At 56.4% G+C, this 22,992-nt stretch overlaps 1 protein-coding gene across 10 annotated transcripts in view; it reads right to left on the reverse strand.

The window, feature by feature from the left end:
* SH2B3 (SH2B adaptor protein 3) overlaps positions 1–22,366 on the reverse strand; it is a 92,049-nt gene extending 69,683 nt beyond the window's left edge. For all 10 annotated transcript variants that reach the window (XM_067014753.1, XM_067014755.1, XM_067014757.1 and 7 more), the window contains exons 1-2: positions 21,979–22,366; positions 10,974–11,756 (exon numbers count right to left, since the gene is read on the reverse strand). In XM_067014753.1, the coding sequence (XP_066870854.1) occupies positions 10,974–11,729 (756 nt within the window). In that variant the 5' untranslated portion in view covers positions 11,730–11,756; positions 21,979–22,366. The remainder of the gene's footprint in view (positions 1–10,973; positions 11,757–21,978) is intronic.
* Positions 22,367–22,992: the final 626 nt, after the last annotated feature.

Below are 22,992 nucleotides of genomic sequence, written 5' to 3' on the forward strand. Positions count from 1 at the left end.
GGCCTGTCTGTGTAAATGAAATATCGGGCAGCCAGTATTTTTTTTTAAGACATTCTTGAAAAATATTTAAGAGAACAGAAAAATGTTCAAGACATGTTAAGTGACAAAAAAGCAGGTAACAAAAAAGTAGGATGAGTGTCAGTCCCACAAGGGCTGGGGGTTTTGTCCCAAAGTTTCCGCCTATCTTTCCAGCGTACCTGGCACACAGCAGGGGCTCCCCAGCGAACTGCTGAACGAAGAATTAGTGAGTGTGGGCGGAATTGCAATCTGGGGGAAAAGTTAGAGAAAGAAATACAAGACAGAAGATTACAAAGACATCTAGTGAAATGGAAATGCTCGTTCTCTCTGGGTAGTAGGATTGTGGGTGGTTTTTCAGTTACTGTTCTATAATTTCTGCCATGAGCTTGATTAATTGAAAAATCAAAACCAGAAACGCTGGGAACTTAAACGTGGAGGCCCTCGGTAAGGTAGACAGTTCCCTAGATTACGCGAGAAGATTTGAAAAGAGACACAGCGGGGCCTCCCATTCCCGATGGTTCCCTGGAGAGAGGTTTCTCTCTGCTGCGCCATGGACTTCAGCCATGGACTTCAGACTGGGCCGCAGTCAGGATTCAGGTCAGGCCCAGGAGGGGAGGATCGGCCACAGTGTGGGAGGACCCAGAGGCCAGGTGCCGCCATGATGGGCCCCTCCCCCGTACGCCATCACCCACCCGAGCCGGAGGCTGAGCAGTCAGCAGGGTCCACGGCCTGAGGAAAACAGTGGCCTCTTCCCCAGCCCAGAGGGGAGAGAGGAAAAAGGGGTGTGGGGCCCCAAAAAGGAAGCTGAGGCAGCCCCTCCGGCCTCCCTCGGGGAAGGAAGCTACCTCCGCCTCCACGCCCGGGGAGGGCCGGCGCTCTCGGAACGCAGAGATCTCTGCTTGCGCCTCTTGCTTTCCTTTTCCATTCGCAAAGAGGTGGGTGGGGGATTTCCAGCTGGCCCGCCCGGCCGCCGGCGGCTGGTGCCCAGTGCAGGCTAGCGGGACAGCTGGCCAGGTGGTTGCCCGTCCCAGGGAGGGCATCTGGGGACCCACTCCTGGAGTCTGGTGACTTCCCACGCAGCGAGCCCCTTCTTCTGCCTCTCCGGGAGGAAACACATCGTGTCAGGCCCTCCCAGAGCCTATTTTCGACTCAATCACCCAGCAAGGCCAGTACTGACATTCCACTTTCCAGAATGGGAAACTGAGGCTGAGACAGGCCAAGTTCTCAGCCCAAAGCCACGTAACAAGGACACAAGAGCCAAGATCTGAACCCAAACCTGTCCATCTGCCCTTCTCCCCGGCCCCGAGCCCACGGCCCAGACTCTGCAGCTTTGTGTCCTAACACCCAGTCCCCTAAACAAAGGAAAACAGAAAAGCAACTTCCAAGAAGCTGGTGACAGCCAACAGGCCCCGAGGAGCACGGGTGTGGGGTGGAAGCAGCCCCCAGAGGCTCGGGGGGTGGGGGGGTGATGATAAATGACTCGTTCGCCACCCTCCTCCTGTTGGATTCGGGGGCACTTTCCAGTCTCTGGATTCACAGAATTTGAGCTGAAAGGAAGCACGCCGATACCATCTGCCCGTGGTTTCAGCGTGGTTGGGGGTTTCTTGTAAGCAGCAAAGTAGTTTTCAAAATACGACCTTAGGGGCTTCCCTGGTGGCGCAGTGGTTGAGAATCCGCCTGCCGATGCAGGGGACACGGGTTCGTGCCCCGGTCCGGGAAGATCCCACATGCCGCGGAGCGGCTGGGCCCGTGAGCCATGGCCGCTGAGCCTGCGCGTCCGGAGCCTGTGCTCCGCAACGGGAGAGGCCACAGCGGTGAGAGGCCCGCGTACCGCAAAAATCAAAAAAACAAAAACAAAAAACGACCTTACACGAAAGCCCAATAAGGGGCAGATGGGGCGGCTGTGTGTGCGGTTGGGGGCCCCATGGGAGCCATGGGAGCCCTGCCCACCATCACCCCTTCCTCCCTCCCCCCCACCACGCCCGGAAAGCCCGGATCAAGCCCCCTGGTTGCCCATTTCACAGCTCAGAGAGGGGCAGGGACCAACCTGGGTCACGAAGCAGCCCGGGGCAGAGCGAGGACGGAAAGCACACTCTCACCCTGGGAGCCTTCAGCCCCTGGTCCCCCTGGGAGAGGGTGGGGGCCAGGGAGCCACTGGCCTCCGAAGCACCTGTTTCCCCCGGGGCATCAGGGCTCTCGCCGGCCCATGAAGATCTACTGGGCTGTAGGCAGAGGGTGGGCGGTTTCTCGGGGGCTAAACACACCCCCTGGCCTTGGCAGGCCACAACGGCTTCCATTCCTGCTCTTCCATCTCCCAGCTGTGTGGCCTTGGGCAGGTCTCTCTACCTCTCTGTGCCTGTTTCCTCATCTACGAGATGCCTTCATCACTGTTCCCGCCTCCCAAGGTTTGTGGTAATCGCATGGGATGTGTCAAGTGTAGTGCCCATCGTGCTGGAAATGACTAATAAAAAATAACAACTACATGGGACTTCCCTGTAGGTCCAATGGTTAGGACTCTGTGCTTCCACTTTGGGGGCACGGGTTCGATCCCTGGTCGGGGAACTAAGATCCCGCATGCCGCTCAGCCAAAAAAACCCAAAATCAAAAACCACAGCAGCTAAGGTTTGCTGAGACCACCTGCACCGGGCACGGCTCCCGGCACCATGCGGACAGCAGCTAGTTCACCATCGCCCCGATGTGGGTGCCGTCACTCAGCTCTTTTTACTTGAGGAAAATGAGGCACAGAGAGTGCCTTTCCCAAGGTCACACAGCTCAGAAGGGGCAGAGGCAGGACTCAGGAGGCTGCCCCGCCTGCCCGCCCGCCCGGCCGCTTCCTGCCCAGCACTCCTCTTCCTCCTCGCGCTCCTGCCTCCGAGAGGAAACCGCCAGGCCCCCCGGCGGACGTCCCTTTCTTTCTGCTTCCTCTTTCCCACACTTGGGGTACGGGCTCCGGGCTCGGGCCCCCAGGGTCCAGCAGCGTCTCCTTCTGCGTCTCAGAGCCTCAGTGTCCTCATGTGTGAGGCAGGCACAGTGGCCATGCCTACTTTGCAGAGTCAGGGGAGCATTGAGGGGGCTAATTCGGCCCCGCCCTCGCCCACGGTCAGTGCTCAGGACACACAGCCCCTTCATCGGCCGGGCTGCCAGGAGCACCTACTGCCCACAGGCTGCCCGGCCACACTCGCACCCAGGCCCCTCACCTACCCAGTCAGCACATACTGTATCCGCAGCCACCCCTGCACGTGCAGGCACTGGGACCACCCCCATTTTACAGATGAGGAAACTGAGGCCCCGTCACTTGCCCAAGGACAGCTCAGAAGGAGCAGAAGGGGAGCAGCTTGGAACCATATTGCCCGACTGGCCCCCGGCCTAGGTCAGGCTCTCCCTAGGACCAGCAGGTCCAGCCACTGCCAACCAGACCACTTCTTCCTGGGGGTACTAGAGGCCTGCGGTGCAGGAGGGGAGCTCAGGGATGTGGGCTGAATCCCCTGAGTCCCCCCTCCCCCCGCTTCCTCTACCTCTTCTCTGGGCTGAGCAGCAGAGGCCAAGGGCAGGGCACACTGGGTCCACCAAGTCTTACATGCTGGGTGAGGGGGGCACTGGCCAGCCCCCTCTGGGTCTCAGCGTCCCCATCTTTAAATTGGTGGCACTAGACAAGATGGCCACAAGGAGCCTTTCCTGGTCTGAGAACTCAAAACAGATGCACCCCCCCACGCCCCCCCCACCCCAGGCAGGGCCACTGGCTAAACACCACCACCCATGATAACAAATCCTTCTGGAGACCTGCCAGGCACCAGGTGCAGCCCGAATACCTGGGTCCCAACCCCATCTCAGCTGCTCAGAGCTATGTGACCTTGGGCAAATCATCTACCTTCTCTGAGACTCAATTTCCCCATTTGTGATATGGGGGTAATCACAACTGCACCCTCACAGGGCTGCTGTGAGGATTAAATGAAGCCAAGGCAGTAAAGTGCCTAGTATGTAACAAGTGCCAAATAGACGCTGGCTAAAAACGCATTTTTTCGATGACAGCTACTAGAATTCCATCATTACCCCCACTTTAAAGATGAGAAAAGCTGAGGCTCAGCCCCTGGACCCAGTAGGGCTGGCAGGGCTTTGAGACCATCTCAGCCAAACCAGGCTTGGACATGTGGGGAAACTGAGGCCCAAAAGAGCAAAGGGCTGGCCCCAAGGCCATGGCCAGCCCAGATGTGTTCCATTTGCAAATGGACCCCCAGCTCCCGGCAAAGCTCTGCCCTAAGGCCAGCCACCCCGGGCCTGGTGGCTGGTCCTGTGATCTCTCCCTGACCCTGGGACAATGCCCTGACCTCCCAGTCAGGCTCTCCCTCCACAGGGGCCAGGCTGGGATGCACATCGAGTGATCCTGGCCCAGCACTGCCAAGTGCACCAACTTATAAGCGAAACCAGAAACTGGGTTCTTACATGAAATCTTCCCATTTTATGGTTTTTAACTATTGGCAACCAATCCAACTTTCTTGTTTTTAACTGCTGAGTGGGATGGCCCGTCTCAGGCCTGGCCGGCCAGAAGCTGCTGCTCTGCACCCCGTGGCTGGAGGGAGGCTGTTCACAGTGTGGCTGGGGGCTCAGGAGCAGGGACCTGTTGGATCAGGGGCTCCGATCTCCTTAGCAGCATGATCCTGAGCGAGTTTCTTTGCCTCTCCCAGCCTTGGTTTTCTCATCTGTCCAATGGGCCAACAAGCTTGACCTCATGGGAAGGACTTGAGGTCAAGTGTTTAGGGCAATGCCTGGTGCACAGGAGGTGCCTACTTAAGATAGTAAACGTACTGTTCCCCCATCCCAGCCTGGGCTCAGAGATGCCCAAGGAGAGGGAGGTGCCACAGGATAAGTGGACATGGGGACCGGAGGGTCTTCTATGAGAAGACTCATGCCACGCTCTCCCAAAGGCCAGAAGACCACAGCAGCCCCAGAGGGCTCCTCTAGCCCACTCCTACTGCTGGTAGGTGTCCCGGCCCCTCTGGCCCTAAATCCTCCAATGCTCCCGCTGCTCTTCGTGTAAAGCCTCAAATCTGCACCATGCTCCATAAGGCCCCAACTAATCCAGCCCCATCACCTTTCCTACCTCATCCCTCCTTCCTCCTTCTACTCCAGCCCCTGGCCACCTGGTTGTTCCTCAAAGTCTCCTGGCTTGTGCTCACCCCAGGGCCTTTGCACTTGCCATTTCCTCAGCCTGGGACTCCTTCACCCAGATCTTCCAGGATCGGCAACTGCGCTCATCCCAGATGTCACCTCTTGCCAAGGGGCCTTTGATAATCCCCCCCCCCAAGCCGAGGCAATCCCTAGCTTCCCCTGAGGGCCAGCGTGCAGTACAAGGAAGGGTTGCCCCAACTCCCGTCCATCTGCAGTGATGCCACTGAAACCAGACTTCAGACTTCAGAAACCAGTCACACGTGTCTCCTCCAACCGCCCTCCAGCCGCCCACTGCAGCGGCCTGTGGCCTCCGCCTCCACTCGGCCTGTCGTGGCCGCCTCCCTCCCACCACAGCCCCCACGGTGACCCTCAGCCCTTGGCTGCTGCTATCACCCCTACTTTACAGATGACTAGACTGAGGCTCCGAGTGGGGAAGTGACCAGCCCAAGGTCAGAGGTTCTGGTCAGAGGCGGAGCTATGACCCAAGTCCAGGTGAGGCTGACCCATGGGCAGCTGGCCACCTGGCCCCAGACTTCTGGGTGGCGTTAGCTTGGCTGAGGCCCGAGTGATGTCCCTGGGCAGCTGCCCACTCTCAGTTCTCGTCCTCCAAGCCTCTCCCCACTCTGGGCAGCAAGGGCTTCTCCAAACAGGAGCTGAGCACCCTTCAAGCGACAGAGCTCGGGTATAAACCCAGAGCTCAAGCCCTGGCTGTCAAACCTTCCTTTGCCTATGTTTAAAGCTGCTCCCATAGACAACTCCAGGGTCAGAGGTTGGAGGTCAAGGCTACCCTCCAGGCAGGCACACTCAGGACTTCTAGTCTAGGTATCCTTGGCCCAGAGACTGGACGCTCCAAGTCACTCCAGGAAACATTCAGGAAGAGCCCCAGACTGTTCCAAGCACAAAGGGAAGCTGTCAGAAGCCGACAGAGTTGGGGCCTGCTCTGGCAGGCCAGGCACTCTGTGAAGGGGATGGGAGAGGCCCCACCAGGGCTGCTCACTTGGTGGGGGACACCCCAGCTCACACAGCAACCACCAAGCCTATGTCAGAGGCCCAGGCGGCCTGGAGGGAGGGGCGAGCCTCAGGGACCCAGCTGCCACTACGGGTCCCGCTTCTCCAAGGCCAGACACCACTTCTGAGCCCCGAGGACTCTGACAAGGGCCCCACCCTCAGGGTTCCCAAAGAACAGGAGCCTTGATCATGCATCCCAGCTGGGCACTGAGGGCCCAAACCAGCACTAGAAATAAATCTGCATCCTTAGCCCCCAAATCATTTCACTACCATGACAACTGTAATAACAAGGAGGACCAGTGACAGTGAGCCTTCCCTGCCCCAGGCGCTCGGCAGACGCGCCCTCCCAGTTATCACCACAGCCACACAAGGCGCGAACTCTGAGTAGCTCCACTGTCCAGAGGAGGAGACTGAGGCCCAGAGAGGTGATGTCACTTGCCTAAGGCCCCAGAACTGAGAAAGAAGCTAATTCATTGTTTGAACCTGGGTCCATCTGACTCCTGACACTAGTTTCCAAGATCGTTTATTTTAAGCAGCAGGGTTGTTTTTAAAGTTTTATAGGGAACCCCACCTTATCATGCAGATAAGATCATGTGTCTGGGACGTTATTTGCCTTTCATGGTGTCAGAGCCTTGAGATGTTTTATAAACGAGTAAAGTTTTTATCTGCACTTGCATTTTTCCAAAGGCTTCGTGTTACACTTGGAATAAGATACTGACTCCTCAAAGGACCCTCTACCCGCACATGCTCCCGCACGCCCCATCTTCCCCGTCTGTGCTCCCAACACACTTCTGTTTTTCTTTCTTAAAAACATGCAAAACGCTGGGGACTTCCCTGGTGGTGCAGTGGTTAAAACTCCATGCTCCCAATGCAGGGGGCCCAAGTTCAACCCCTGGTCAGCAAACTAAATCCCAAAGGCATGCTGCAACTAAGAGTTCACATGCCACAACTAAGGAACCAGCAAGCCGCAACTAAGGAGCCTGCCTGCCACAACTAAGGCCCGGCGCAACCAAATAAATACATAAATAAATAAAAATAAATATTTTAAAAGAAAACATACAAAATGCCTTCCCATCTCAGCACCTTTGCCTATGCTGTTCCCACTGCCCAGAGATTCTTATCTCAGTATTAAGATCTCAGTTCAGAAGTCACCTCCTCAGTGGGAATTCCCTGGTGGTCCAGCAGTTAGGACTCCATTCTTTCACTGCTGAGGGCACAGGTTGAATCCCTGATCAGGGAACTAAGATCTCATAAGCTGCATGGCGCAGCCAAAAAAAAAAGTCACCTCCTCAAGACTCACTGTTAAACTTTAGTGATTAAAAGAGTGTGGTGTTAACATAAGAATAGACACATAGGCCAGTGGGACAGAAGGAGGGTCCAGAAGCACACAGATAGACACTAGATTTAGGATGAAAGTAGCATTGCATGCAATCCAATAGGAAAAAGAGAGTCACATCAGCATGTAGTGCCAGAAGTGGAAGAACTGTGACCCCTACCTCACGCCATACACAAAAACTAATTCAGGATGGATCTTGTGAAGGCCCATCAATGTGATTCAGCCCAAACAATAAAGCTTCTAGAAGAAAAGACAAGGGACGTCCCTGGTGGTGCAGTGGTTAAGAATCTGCCTGCCGGGACTTCCCTGGTGGTCCAGTGGTGAAGAATCCGCCTTCCAATGCAGGGGATGCGCGTTCGATCCCTGGTTGGGGAACTAAGATCCCACATGCTGTGGGGCAACTAACTAAGCCCAAGTGCCACAACTACTGAGCCCACGCACCCTGGAGCCCTCAGGCCACAACTAGAGAAAAGACCGTGCGCCACAACAAAAGATCCCACACGCCTCAAGGAAGATCCTGCATGCTGCAACTAAGACCCGATGCAGCCAAAAAAAAGAAAAGAAGAAAAGAATCTGCCTGCTGATGCAGGGGACACGAGTTCAAGCCCTGGTCTGGGAAGATCCCACATGCCGTGGAGCAACTAAGCCCATGCGCCACAACTACTGAGCCCACGTGCCACAACTACTGAAGCCTGTGTGCCTAGAGCCCATGCTCCACAACAAGAGAAGCCACCGCAATGAGAAGCCCATGCACCACAACGAAGAGTAGCCCCCACTCGCCGCAACTAGAGAAAGCCTGCAGGCAGCAACAAAGACCCAACGCAGGCAAAAAAAAAAAAAAAAAAGACAAGAAAGATCTTCATGACCCTGAGTAGGCAAAGATTCTTTAAATGGGACACAAAAAGCACTAACCATACAGGAAAGCAACCGATAAACTGGACTTCGTTAAAGTTAAGAACTTAGGGCTTCCCTGGTGGCGCGGTGGTTGAGAGTCCGCCTGCCGATGCGGGGGACACGGGTTCGTGCCCCGGTCCGGGAGGATCCCACATGCCGCCGAGCAGGTGGGCCCGTGAGCCATGGCCGCTGAGCCTGCACGTCTGGAGCCTGTGCTTCACAACGGCAGAGGCCACAACAGTGAGAGGCCCGCATATCAAAAAAAAAAAAAAAAAAAAAAAAAAAAAAGTTAAGAACTTAGGTTCATGGGACTTCCCTGCTGGTGCAGTGGTTAAGACTGCGCTCCCAATGCAGGGGGCCTGGGTTCAATCCCTGGTCAGGGAACTAGATCCCGCATGCATGCCACAACTGAGAGTTCACATGCCGCAACTAAGGAGCCCACAAGCCACAACTAAGGAGCCCGTGAGCCACAACTAAGACCGGGTGCAACCAAATAAATAAATAAACTAGTAAATAAAAATAAATATTTTTAAAAAAGAACTTAGGTTCATGAAAAGATTCCATTAAAGGAGTAAAAAAGACAACCACAGAGCAGGAGGTCATATGTACGATACAAAAAAAGTGCATTCAAGTGTGCTGAAGTACATTCAGGTATAAAAACTTTTATAAATCAGTAAGGAAAGGACAGACAATCAATAAAAATGGCAAGCACTTGAAATAAGAGTCAATCCCAATGGCCAATAAACACATGAAAAGGTACTTAACCTAGTGAGTCATAAGGGAAATGCAAATTAAAGCCAAGATTTGAGATACCAGTATACATCCACTAGAAGGGCTGGAAAGAAAAAAGACTCATACACTGCTGACGGGGATGCAAAACTGTGCTGCCAGTTTGGAAAAAGTTTAGAAGTTTCATATAAAATTAAACTTGCACATCCCACATGACCTAGCACTTCTAGGAATCTACCTGAGGGAAATGGAAGCGTATGTCAATACAAAGACCTAAGAGCAAATTTCATTACAGCATGATTTGTAAAAGTACCAAAGTGGAAACAACCCAAATATCCATCAACCGGTGAATGGATAAATAAACTGTGGTACATCCATACAACAGACTGGATTTACTCAGTGATAAAAAGAAACAAACTCCGATGCCCCCAAGAGCATGGGACAAATCTCTAGAACATGCTGGGTGAAAGAAGCAGACACAAAAACCAATATACTATACGATACCATTTATATGAAGTTCGAAACAGAGAAATGCAATCCGTGGGGCTGGGAGTCGATATGTGTGGCAGGGGAGGAGTGCTGGCGTGGAAGAGGCATGAGGGAGCCCCTGGGGCACTGGGCCACCATGTGTACTAACACAGGGACACTCGTGGAGCTTCAGACACACTTCACACGCCTCAGCATGTGCATAGGACTCCAAAATGAAGTTTAAAAGGAAAGGTACTTCACATAAGGGGATTCCTTGACAACACCCCATCCCAACCCCCAAATTAGGGCCCCCCAGTTATCCTCCCAGAGGCCCCATGGCTTTCCTTCAGAGCACAAAATACAATTGATAATTCCATGTTCATTTGTAGGTTTAGTCCTTCAATAGCCCCACCAAGACGCCAGCTCCCCCAGCACCTAGTGTGTGCCTGGTACAGCGCAGATGCTCAACAAGTATCTTTTGAATGAATGAATAATCATTTGGTCTCCTCCACCCAGACCGTGACCCCTCAGGGCTGGGATCTGCTTTGCTCACTCTCTAGAGCAAGGCCCTAGGACATAACAGAACCACAGAGAAAGGAAGACCACACGGTCCCATCAACTTGACACATCTGGTCGAAAATGGAGTCCGGCAGATGTGTAGACCACAGCGACCTTCAGCCTCAGCTGCACCGCGGGAATTAAGTGCGTTGTGAAGGAAAAAGACAAAAAGATTTAAACTTGAAAGAAAATAAGACATCCACAAAGCATGGGAGGCTCCGAGGAATTCCACGACGGTTTTGAAATCCCTGGGAGAAATCCTCCTGTTTGTCAGGGTCAATCTGGGTCAGGGGTTTCAAGGACCTTGGACCAGGCTGCCACTAGCCCACATGATGCCCAGGTATGGTGTCCCTGGACATTCTACAAAATCCCTGCCCAGTGCTCCTCAAAACTGGCAAAGCCACCAGAAACAAGAAAAGCCTGAGAAACTGCCACAGCCAAGAGGTGCCTAGGGAAACATGACAGCTAAACCTAACATGGTGTCCTGAAGCAGAAGAGGGACATTAGGGGAAAACTAGTGGAATCCAAAGGAACCTCAGAGTTCAGTTAACAGTAATGTACCAATGTTTGTCCCTTAACTATAAGACGGATGTACACGGTACTGTAACATGTTAACATGAGGCAAAGCTGGGTGCAGCGTATAAGGGAACACTCTGTACTATCTGTAAACGGAAAATGATTCTCCGAGGAAAAAGTTCACTTTTAAGAAGGCGCGCTTTCCGCCGGGCACTTTGTGGCCGCCTGCTGGAAAAGTGTCACCACTCGTACCCACGTAACCACGTGCGCGGGGCCTTACCTTGGGCGGGTCGAAGAGCTCCAGCAGGCGGTCCGCGCCGTCTGGGCCCGCGCGCCGCAGCGCCAGCCGCCCCCTTTCCCAGCGCGCCCCGCTGTCCATGGAAGCCTCGTCGGCCAGGCTGTACCGCAGCGTCGCCTCCTTGAGGGCCTCGGGTGGCGGCTCCCGGGCCAGGCTCCAGGGCAGGAGCTTCCTGGCCAGGCCGGGCCTGGCCGGGGCCTCGCCTGCCTCCGCCGCGGCCGCGCTGGGGGCCGCGGGCAGCTCCCCGGCCGAGCGGTGGCGGAAGATGTGGCGGAGACCGTGGCGCAGGTGCTGGAGGGAGCAGGCGGCGGCCGGCCGCGGCGGGGCCAGCTCCTCCGAGCTGCGGGCCTTGGGCAGGCCGGGGGCGGGGGCTGGGGCGGCGGGGCCCGGCTCGGCTGGCGACGCCTCGGCCTTGGCCGGGGGCCCGCGGACAGTCTCACGGTAGTCGCGCGTGGGGGCGGCGGCCCGGGTGCCCGACAGCCCGGGAGCCCGGCCCTCGCGCACCTCGCGGCAGAAGTAGCGCTGGAAGAGGTCGGTGAACTGCAGCGACACGAGCTCGGCGCGCAGCGGCGCGTGGTGCGGGTGCTCGCGGGCGAAAAGCCAGTACTGCCGGGCCAGCTCCCGGGCTGCGGCCACCGCGTGCAGCTCGCAGAACTCGCTCCAGCCTCGTGGGGATGGGGCCGTCGCCGCCGAGGATGCGGAGGAGGCCGAGGAGGACTGCAAGGTGGGCCCGTTCATGGTGGAGACCAAGGTAGAGCGGCCGGGCTGAAAGACACGGTGGGGAGTGAGTGACAGAGGAGGGAGCGGACGGGTGAGCAGACACCCACTTAAAGCTACCGCCAGACACGCTAGGCACCAGGCACAACGTCAAAAAGCGAAAATTACTGTTAATACCCAGTGCTGGTGAAGATGCAGCAAAACGGGCACTCCCTTCAGGGTTGCCGGTACTGTTAGGGGTACAGCCTTTTTGGAGGGCAATTTGGCAGGATCATTTTCAGACCTAGTAATTCCACTTCTAAGTATTCAAGAGAAATAGTTGCCCCCATGCACAGAGAGGCATGTACAAGACAATCCTCTGCTAGGCATTTCCTGCCCCAACATTTATAACAGGAAAAAAAAAAAAAAAAACCGACCTAAAGCCCTATCAGTCAGAGACTGGTGAAATAAACTGTGGTATATCTGCAGGCTGGAATATGCTTCAGCAGTGGAAAAGGAGGACAAAGATCTATGCTACCACCTTGGGGAATCTCCAGGGCACAGCATTAAGGGAAAAAAGCAAACCACAGAGCAATACAACCGTGAGATCCCACTTACATGAACACACAAAGCAAAACTACCAATTCTTATGTGTACATAAATGTATTTAAGTGGTGGGCAGGAAACATGTGGCTGGAGCAACACCATCCAGGAACAGTGGTGACCTGTGGGGAGGAGCCAGAATCTGGGGTGCAAGGGGGGAAGTAACCAAGGAAAACTGTCACTACTTGTCTCTAGAAAATATGGCTAAGAACATGGCGCCTGGAGCCTGGACTCAAATCCCAGCATGAACTGCTTACTAGTTGTGTCACCTTGGGTGTGTGATTTCTTTCTGCCTTGCTTTCCCCATCTGTAAAATGGGGACCATGATTGCACCTACCTCATAGGAGCGTTATGAGGATTCACTGAGTTAATAAATGTAAAGGTCTTAAAACCTAGGAAAAGCCTAATAAGGCTTGTAATGAATGTTACAATAAGAGTGTATTATTAGTGTCAATAAAAAGAAATATAGGGGCTTTCCTGGTGGTGCAGTGGTTAAGAATCTGCCTGCCAATGCCGGGGACACGGGTTCGAGCCCTGGTTCGGGAAGATCCCACATGCCTTGGAGCAACTAAGCCCCTGTGCCACAACTACTGAGCCTGCACTCCAGAGCCCGAGAGCCGGAACTAAGCCCCTGCACCACAACTACTAAGCCTGCGCTCTAGAGCCCGCGAGCCACAACTACTGAGCCCGTGTGCCGCAACTACCGAAGCCCACGTGCCTACAGCCCGTGCTCCGCAACAAGAGAAGCCAACACGGTGAGAAGGCTGCGCATCACAACGAAGAGTAGCCCCCGCTCACCGCAACTAGAGAAAGCCTGCGCACAGCAGCAAAACCCAACTCAGCCAAAAATAAATGAATAAAATAAACTTATTTTTTAAATAAATAAATATAAAACAACGAATAAAAAGGGATAAATTAACAAGACTCACAAGGAGTGCAAAGGTACTTCCTGTTCTGATGGGGGAACGTCAGGACAGGCAGACCCTTGCCTGCTCGTCCCAGCTGGGGCTCCCACACACTCAGAACGCAGAAGCCCCCTACCCTCTGCTGTCCACGGTGCTGAACCCTGGGCCTCTCTAGTTACCATCAGTACTGTCCGTCCTTCCGGCTAAGCCTGGCTCGGCCCAGGCCCCTGCTGGGGACCACACAGTCATGGCTGCTCATTCACACACCCCCACCCCCACCCAAATATTACTGAGGGCCTACTGTGTGTCAGCCACTGTGCTAGGCCCTGGAGATACAGCAGTGAACCAGAAAGAAATTCCTGCTCTCCTGCTGCTACGTTATACACACACCCACACACACAAGTGTTGGCTGTGTGCCTCTGACTGGACCTCTCTGAACCCCTGTTTCTTCATCTGTCAAACTGGGAGCAGCACAGTATCTACCTCCTAAGATGGCTGCAAGGAGTCCTTGAAAGGGGACTCAAGGTGAAGATCTGAACCTAGAAACTGGGGTTCTTTCTGCCACACCCCACTCCACATCTCCAGGCCGTGGTGGTGAACCTGCAGCCGATCACAGCAAGACAGCCCAGACGGCACAGAGTGGGTGCCACTGCACCAGCGGGGAGGGTGCTGTGCACACACTTGACGTTTTTGCATATCACAGGGCCCTTGGCCCCTATACACAGTAGGCACCCTGTACACAGTGGGAAAAAGGGAAGGGAGGGGGGCCACGTGTGCCCTTGGCCACCACGCTCTGCCAAGAAACCCAGCCCTGTCGGTGAAGAGGAGGGTTTTACCTGCATGTGTGGGCGACCTGTCCTCGGTTAAGCCCTCAGCCACCCCACCTTGACACAGGTGAGGCCAGCACTGTCCTCACAGGTTGGGGAAACCAGATGCTAGACCCAAGCTCCTGTCCCATCCATGAGACCCCGTGTGACATGCCCTCACACCAGCTGCCTCTGGACAGCTACATCAGGTGTCCCTTTGCCCTGCCTGCTCCCAGTCTGCTTCCAATCTCACTCAAGAGAAGCCTTCCCTGAGCTCACTGGCGACTGAGTCCTGAACTTGTCTTTCGGCACGCTGGTCACATGCTCTCATTCAATAGCAATGATTGTTTAATTAGTGACTATCTCCCCACCAGACACTGAGCTCCACGTGCCAGGAGCCACTCCCATCTCCATCCCCAGTTCCTAGCATGCAGCAGGAGCCCAAAAAATGCCTGCTGAATGAATGAACGAAGGAATGCAAGAGGTCGGCTGGATTTGCAACCTCTGGCTCCTCTGGCAGACGTGTGGTGGCCAGCGCCGCCAGTGACCACCTCTCGCTGGGCCAACCCACCTCCTGGGCAGCCAGGCCTATCCCTTTGCCTGAAACACCTGACCCTGTCCACCCATGTACATCAGAGTCCTGAAGCCCAGCTGCAGGACCAAACCCTGGTAAGAGAGTTCTCAGAACAGCTGTGCCCGCGCCAGGCTCCCTCACCGCCCAGGCAGTGGCTGGCAGCCCTCCTCACCAGGCCCCGATTCCAATTCTCCATAAGAAGAGTGGTGTGTACTCAGCACATGCTATACCTCAGGCGCTTTTCTAACTGCTTTTGAAAAACATCAACTCTCCCAAGCTTCACAACAGTACTAGGAGGTAGGCCAATAATTGCTCCCATTTTACAGGTGGAGAAACTGAAGCACAGAGGTCCCACAGCTAGCGATTAATGGAAACCCCACACACAAGGGCCCCCCAAAACACGTGGTCAACGCCCAAATGCACACCACAAGGAAGACTCACTGCCCAGTGAATGTTTATCCAGAGGAGGGGATATAAAGGTCTCATTCAGCTCCTGCTGGAGTCAGGAGGCCTCAGCTCCTCTATCCAGGTGGTTGGAAAATAGCCACAGGGCGAAAATTTTAAAACAACAATAAATGACACTCTTTCATGCTTTCTACGTGCCCTGCTCTGTGCTAAACACTTTGCGTTCATTCCCCACCGGAGTGGGCAGCCCCAGCATTTATGCCCATTTTGTGGATGAGAAAGCTACGGTGTGGGAGGAATGGCTAGCCCAGGGCCACGGGGCCCTGGAGGGGCAGAGCTGTGATTAGAACCCACTCGCTCTGCTGGAAGCGCCAGCTATACACGAGCGTCCATCTCCCTCAGCCCGGGGTGTCTGCCCCCAGCAGGCCGAGGGCCGTCGTGCTCCGGCACACTCTGCAGGGCCTGGTCAGAGCCGGTGCTCCAGAGATATTAGTTGCATGAATTAATGAACTCGTAGGGTTGTGGCGGGCTGCTACTTGACGGTCGTACTCTTGGAATCACGCTCCTGACCTTCGTGGACTGACAGAAAAGGCTGAGGTGCTGCGAGAAACCCACCACGACAGGTGACCTCTCTACGGTGGAGCTACCAACCAAATCTGGGTTCACATCCTAACTCTGCCACTTCCTCGCTGTGTGATGCAGAAGAGAGGGCTTCCCTCTCTGAGCCTCAGCGTCCCCATCTGTAAAGTGGGCTAATGTTCTTGGCATTCCTTAGGAGCATTCTAAGAGCTGATGTCTGAGGGGTGCTTGGCACAGGGCTCAAGAAACAGGTGGCTGTTGCTATTTTATTACTATTATTGTTAGAAGAGAGGAGCGCCTGCTACAGAGAATGTCAGGCCTGCCTGCTGCAAGAAGCCACAGGCAGAGCCTGGCTTCACGGGCTGGGCCAGGCAGGGAGGGTCACGGGAGCCCGAACACAAGGCCTTCTCAGGGGTGAAGCACTGCTCAGGCAGCTCCGGGCAGGAGCTCCAGGCAGGAAGTCACCAGCCAGAGCACTCAGCTGTGGCCTGTTCCGGGGAGGGGGCCATGCCTGGGAGGTTTCCTGGCTGGGGCAGGCAGCCAGGCCACAGGAAGGTGGCCCCCTCTTTGTGCCTCGGCCCAGGTGGAAGCATTTATTGAGTGTTTACTATGCGCCAGACACAGAGGAAGAGCAATTGATCAGATCACGCCAACCCTGGGAACAGGGCCTAAAAGCTCTTGGTAGGAAGCAACTACTAATCACCTGAGGGTTCCCAGGAGCCCCCAGGCTTCAGCTGGGGGGTATAGGGAGTAGAGGGATCTCTGGGGCATTTCTATCCCCTCCGACCCCCACAGGAGCATCTGGGAGCCTGGGCAGCCACAGGGATGAACAGCCGTCCACAGACAGGGGCCTACAAATCCAGGGGGTCCCTCTCACCTCCTCATCCTGGGCTTTGGGGGCAGGGAGATCTGCTGGGTAAGGGAGTCGGAGTCCAGGATTTCCCAAAGTCCCACAGCAGGGTGAGGGACAAGGGTGATGTGACGTGGACCAGGAAGATCAGACCGCATCCCAGCAACCCCCCACCAAGTCCCCACAGCAAACACCTGGAGGTGGAGGCGGCTACCTCTGTGCCCATCCTGGGGCTCATGTCAGGGCGGGGCTGGGTCTGCCTTTCAGGACTCCAAGTTTAGAACAATTGTGTCCACAGAGTCCCTGCTCAGGGCAACCTGGTGAGGGCTTTGAAGGCTTAGACAGCACCTGCTGTCCCCTGTTTACGCGTATACATCCTACACCAAGCCGGGGAGAGTTCAGGCTCTGAACAGCTGGGAATCCTGGCTCTGTTGTGGGGCTCACTCTAACCCAGGACCCCAGAGATCGAGGCTCATCAGCCTCTCCTCTATCCAATCACCCTGGGTAATAATGTAATCTTGGGAAGCTAATATTTCCTGTTTAATTATCAGGCCCAGATGCAGAGAAGGCCTTTACCCACCTGTGGGAATTTCACCTGCCAAGGCTCGGGGAGAATATTTTAAATTGTGATAGTGAAGTTAAAATGAGCCAGGGCTTCCCTGGTGGCACAGTGGTTGAGAGTCTGCCTGCCAATGCAGGGGACACGGGTTCGTGCCCTGGTCTGGGAAGATCCCACATGCCGCGGAGCAACTAGGCCCGTGAGCCACAACTACTGAGCCTGCGCATCTGGAGCCTGTGCTCTGCAACGAGAGAGGCCGCGATAGTGAGAGGCCCGCGCGCCAAGATGAAGTTGCCGCAACTAGAGAAAGCCCTCGCACAGAAACAAAGACCCAACACAGCCAAAAATAAATAAATTAATTTTTTTTAAAAATGAGCCAGTCCAGAGCCTCTATCCTCCCCCAGGTCCACAGCTCACAGATGTTTGGGCAGGAAGTCTTATACCTTCAGAGGGAGACACCTCCTCTAGGGAGGCCTCCAAGTTCACTCCAGGCTGCTGTAAGCATTTCTGCCTTTCCTACCCACAGCACCAACTTCTCCAGGAGCCCAGACAGCGCCCCCAGCCCCCAGTCCAATGAGGCCCAGAGAGTTGAGGGGATTCCAACACACACTGCCTGGCAGGAGGCCCACTGCCCTTTCACACCACTCGAGCTGGCCAGACTGTGTAGAAGCCTACAGGCAGTACAGAGCAAAGGTTCTGGGGCCCTGGGGAGGCTGAGAAGTGGGTTCTGCTCTAGCCCACCGGGCAGCCACAGGCCGTGATGCACTCTCGCCGGGGTCACCTAGTGCCCGGGGACATTTATCACACCAGCACAGTCTGCCAGAACAGGAAATGTCCTCTGGCTTCCTCTGCCCCCACCCTCAGCCTGACACCCTGGCCAACAGCCTTTGGGAGGTGGGGAAAGCCAGGGCCACCGAAGAATAGGCAGAACTCTCTAAGCCACCCCCATCCCAGCATGTGACTTCTTCCTTTAACTGTCCCTGGGTTGAGGGGAGAGAGGGGAAGCCTCTCAGTCAGCTCTGCATGCCCCATGCCCCCAGACCGTGTTGCTTCCCCAGGATATCAGGACGGGTGCCCTTAAGCCCTCCTGCTCCTGCGATCCTCTCCCCACGCTCACCATGCTCTCGGGGTCTCTCCTCCCGCGAGATGACACCAGAGTGCCAGCTCTCAGAGGGCAGATCCCATGCCGAAGGCCCTCCTTTGTGTCCACTCCCCTAATTGCATTTCCAGTTCCCCAGCCCCTCAAGGCCAAGGCCTCCCGCTCAGGCACCCTTGTGAGTCAGCTCCCGGGTGAGCAGGGCACAGACTTCCTCCCTCCCAGGCCTCCCTGGGGACCCACGGGGCAGTGGCAGGCTGCCCTTGGCCAGCCGGGATGGGGGCCCACATCCGGGCAGGCCCCCAGGGGCTCCAGGCCTGGTTCATGAGGAAGCCTGCAGCCCGGCCCCCCTAGCCGACCCCTGACAGGGTGGCGTGGGAGGAAAAACCTTCCAGCCATCTGCGCAGCTGCCAGGTTTCCGGGCGGGGCGGGGCAGGGGGGCGCCAGAAGGACTTGCTCTCCTGGGGAAGTGCCCCTTGCCCCTGTTGGGAGGAAGGAGGCTGGGCTCAGCAGCCCAGCGGTGGCCAGGGGGACCCCGGAGCCCCAGCTGAAGAATGCTGGTAGTCTAGGCTTTGGGGCCCAAGTAAGTGGGTGTCCAACTGTGGTTTGGACCTGCCCAGTCCCCAAGGGACCTCAGGCCCCGGAAGCCAGGGAGCTGAGGCACAGGGCTCCTGGGTCCAATTAGGACTGACTCAGCGAGTGACCCCAGCTGAGTCACTTCCCCTGGGCAGCCTGCCCGCCTCAGTTTCCTCAGGGAGGGCGGGTAGCTGGGAACAGGGTCTGGCTGGGAACGAGTAACTTGTATTACACCTCTGGACTCTCCAAGGCAGGCTTCTCTGTCTGCCAGATGGAAGCAGCTTCCTGCTCCACTAAAGACGCTGAACACCCAGGAGCCCCTAGGGCCCATTTTCCCTGGAAACCTGGCAATTAAGTGCCAGCCCCCATCTTGGGCATTAACAGCGTAGCTCTTATTGAGCGCTGACTGCATGCCAGGCACTCTGCATGCCTCTTCTCAAAACAACCCTATTAGTGCTCTCATTCATAGATGAGGAGACCCATAGCTCAGAGAGGTTAAGGGATAAGACTTAAGGGACAAGCCGTGTGACCTTGGTCACACGGCCATAGCAATTATACCCAACATAGTTTGAGTCCCTACTCTGTGCCGGACTTATACGCTTCACGTACGCACTCACATGCTCATACCCGGGAGAAGCTGGGACTCTCGGCCCCCGCTGGGCAGGTGCGCCCCAGAGAGTTCAGGTAACTTGCCCGAGGCCTCACAGCTAGAAGCTGGCAAAGCTCAGATTTGGCTCCCAAACCCATGCTGCTACTGGGAGAAGTGAGATCTGAACAGAAGAGACCTCTCATTTTAATAATAATAACAACAACAATATCTATTATTAATTGAGTGCCAAGGCCGGCACTGAATGCTTTATGTGCCCTGTCTCCCCCACTCGGCGTGGGCAGCGCTGGGACTAGCAGCTGGGCGGTCCTTCCAAGTGTCTCCAGCCATGCCCCCCTCTGCCCTCGGGGAGACTCCATCCAGGAGGTGGCACAGCCGGACTCAGATATCCAAGGGTCCGCACAGGCTGAACTGCCGCAGGGCTACCCAGTACCTGCTCGTCCAGGCTACCGCCATATCTGGAGTGGCTCTACAGGATATAATTTGTATTAGAAAGTTCTGTTTATTGGAGAAGGATCAAGCCCAGGGTTCAGAAGAATGGGGGGTTGGGGGCAGGTGGATCTGGAAGGAAAACGAGCAGAGCTAACATCCACAACAAAAAAGATAATAACATAATAACAATCTCATCCTTATTACTACTCCTCCTCCAGACCAAGCCACACTAAACACTTTGTGAATTCACTCATTCGTGGTTCCAATGACCCTAAAGAAGTAGGTACTATTATCACACCCATTTGACAGATGAAGAAATTGAGGCTGGGGGTGGTTAAGCAAGGCCATATAGCCAGGAAGCACCATCACCTCATCCTGCCTGGGTCTCCAGAATTCTTCTCCCAAACACTCAGGAAACCCCAGAGCTGCACGTGCAGGTGGTGCTCAAGGGATGCTGATGAACAAACATTCCACAGCCAGTAACAATAACACTAATTGTGGTAATGATGAAAACCACCACCACCACCACCTGGAATTGAACGCTTTCAATGCCAGGCTTATGACATACCCTACCACCAACCTATTATTACCCCATTTCACATAGGGGAAACTGAGGTTCACAAGTATCACTTGCCCATGCCCTCAGCTGGAAAAAAGGCAGTGAGGGAATGGAACCTAAGCTTCCAGGACCCTCCTCTGCCGCTGCTGAGCCCCTGAAGGTCCTCAGACGCCAGAAGCTGATACTTTAGTCCAGCCCCTTCCCAGCTGGCTGCCTCTGTGGCCCAAGGGGACTCACACAAGTTCTAGGAATGTTCACCCTTTGGCTCAAAAGGATTTTTCCCTCCCAGAGGGGGGTTGTGGGAAAAGGCTCAGAAAAAGTGTATTAAAAACCCTTCCAACTTCCCAAAACAGGCCCTGGCCTCTCATCTGCTTGACCCCAGCCTGACAAGGCAGCCTCAGCCGGCTCTCCCCACATTGGAGCTGGGTCTCTGGCCCCCACAGGCCCCGGAGAGCCTCCAGGGCTGTTTCCGCTCTGGCAGCCAGGTCAGCGATGGGAAATCCAGACACAACTCACACCCACAACCCCGGAGATCCATACACCCACAGCCCTGACCGGGGCCCCAGGGTTGGACTGTAAATGAGGATGGGCCGGCTGCCCCAGCTGGGCCTAGCAGCTGGTGGGTGTCAGAGGAGGCTCATCTCCCAGGCCAGGGGGTGCGGGTCAGATATCTGCCCCTCCTGCCCCAAGAGCTGGACCCTGGCCCTTCAGACTTGGCCTTGCCAGGCCCTCTGTTCCGAAGCCCCCTGCCTGTAGCCCAATTTCACTTCCTCCCACGCAGTCCGGCCTGGCCATTCCCCTCCCTGGAGGCCCCCAGCTGCAGGCAGTGACCTCCTCACCTACATCATTGTGGCCCGGGAATGGGGAAGAGAAACAGGAGAATGAGGAAACTGAGGAAAAGAAGTGGAATGGCAGGCAGGCCCCCCCGCAGTTCCTCAAATGCAGTCCCCATTGCCCCGAAAGCCCCCAGGAACAGAATGAGGGAAGGAAGGGGATTTCTGCACCAGGCATTAAGGGCCTCTGAAATACCTTCCCAGCCCTGCTGACCTATTAAGCCAATGACCTGTGTCCCATTTTTTTTGGTGGGAGGATTCCCCTGGAGCCCCAGGTCCAGGGTGGGAGGGTACCAGTCCAAAGAGACCTGAGCTGTGAGAGCTCTACCCCTTTTGAACCCCCAGATTCTGTAGCATGGGGGTGCCTGGGCCACCCCACCTCTCTGATGCAGGGAATGGGGAATTGGGGGGAGGGGTCCCCTCTTAGCCACACGGCCTGGCCTGGGAGACTGAGGAGGGGCCTGCGCCCCACTCCAAGAGGGCTCTTCCATTCTCATGGGCTCAGTTTCACTACTTTCACTTTCAAGGTACCAAGCCGGCCCCCCACCCGCCCCCCCCTGCTCCCTCCGCCCGCCTCCTCATCAGGCGCAAGTTGACTGGCTGGGCTACGTTAAGAGGCGGACTGGGAGTATTAGCCATACCCTCTCTCAGCGCCTCCCCCACTGCCTCAGCTACCCCCATTACATCCGCAACACGTGTGTGGCTGGGGGTGTCGGCTGGCAGGGTGTCACAGGAATTGGGGAACGGTCACCCGTGAACACCTCCATCTGAGTTAGCTTCAGGACAGTATTTTAGGCTGTTGTGGGAGTGCGCAGACACTGGGCAGAACTGGACACGGGGCCTCCTCTTCCCCCATTAAAGCCCTCCCAGCCCCGGAGGAGGGGAGCGCTGGGAAAGGCGGGCTTACCTGAAAGAGAGGGGGTCCGGGCCCGGCCGGCCCATGGCGTCGCGCGCCCCCGGCCCCCCGAAATCCCGAGGGGGCGGGAGGGCCCTCGCCCCGGGCGCGTTCTCTCCCGCGCGCCGGCTCCTGGCTCGCGGCTCGCTCGAGCGGGTCTCAGGCAGGAAACCCGGGCTCGGAAAATGGCCAGCGCCTCATCATTTCCGCCGCCAGCGCTTGACAGTTGCGGGAGGATGCGCCTCCGGGCCGCCACCGGGGAAACTTTGCTGAGGCCGCCGTCTCCACCGCGGGCCGCGACAGTCCGGGCGGGAGGCCGGGCGGAGGCGGTGGCCCGAGCCCATGCCGCCCCGCGCCGTTATGTAAAGAGGAACCGGCTGTGCGAGCGGAGCCCGGCGGGGGAGGGCGGCCAGGGTGGGGCGGGGCCCGCGAGGCCCCGCCCCGGTCCGCCCGTGAGCGAGACTTGGCAGGGGGCGGGGAGAAAACAGGCCCAGGGGCGGGGCCAGCCCTCGCCCCGCCCATCAGTCCTGCTCCTCTGCGACTGACCGGGTCCTGGGGTCTCAAAAGCTAGCCCGGGGGAGGCGGGGCCTTGTAAAGCCACGCCCACAGATCACCCTCCCGATTTCGTATCGCACAACCTAAAGAAGGGAATGAACGGCAGGAGGGGCGGGGCAACCTTGGCCCCACCCACCTAGCGCCAGGGGCCACCGGGTGCCTCCACACTGCGGGGGCGGGGCCAGATGAAGGAAAGGCGGGGTCTGAGGGCGGGGCCGGGCCGAGGCGCCTGGCCTCGAGGGGGCGCGACCCTGCCGACTCCCTCCTGCAGGGCCTTATCTGCGCGCGCCGGGCCGGTCAGTGCAATAGCGACCGCAGCTTTCATCATCACCCAGGGAAAGATCCCAACCCCGCCCGGCCCCGACTATCCTCGACTGTACTGAGCAGACCCCCATAGCGCCACCCTCAGCTCTGCTCTTGTCGCAGCCCATGCCCCTATAGACTGGCCTCTATGGGCCCATCCGTCCCCCA

This window comes from Kogia breviceps, chromosome 15 (assembly GCF_026419965.1).
Source record: "Kogia breviceps isolate mKogBre1 chromosome 15, mKogBre1 haplotype 1, whole genome shotgun sequence".
Classification (NCBI taxonomy): Eukaryota; Metazoa; Chordata; class Mammalia; order Artiodactyla; family Physeteridae; genus Kogia; species Kogia breviceps.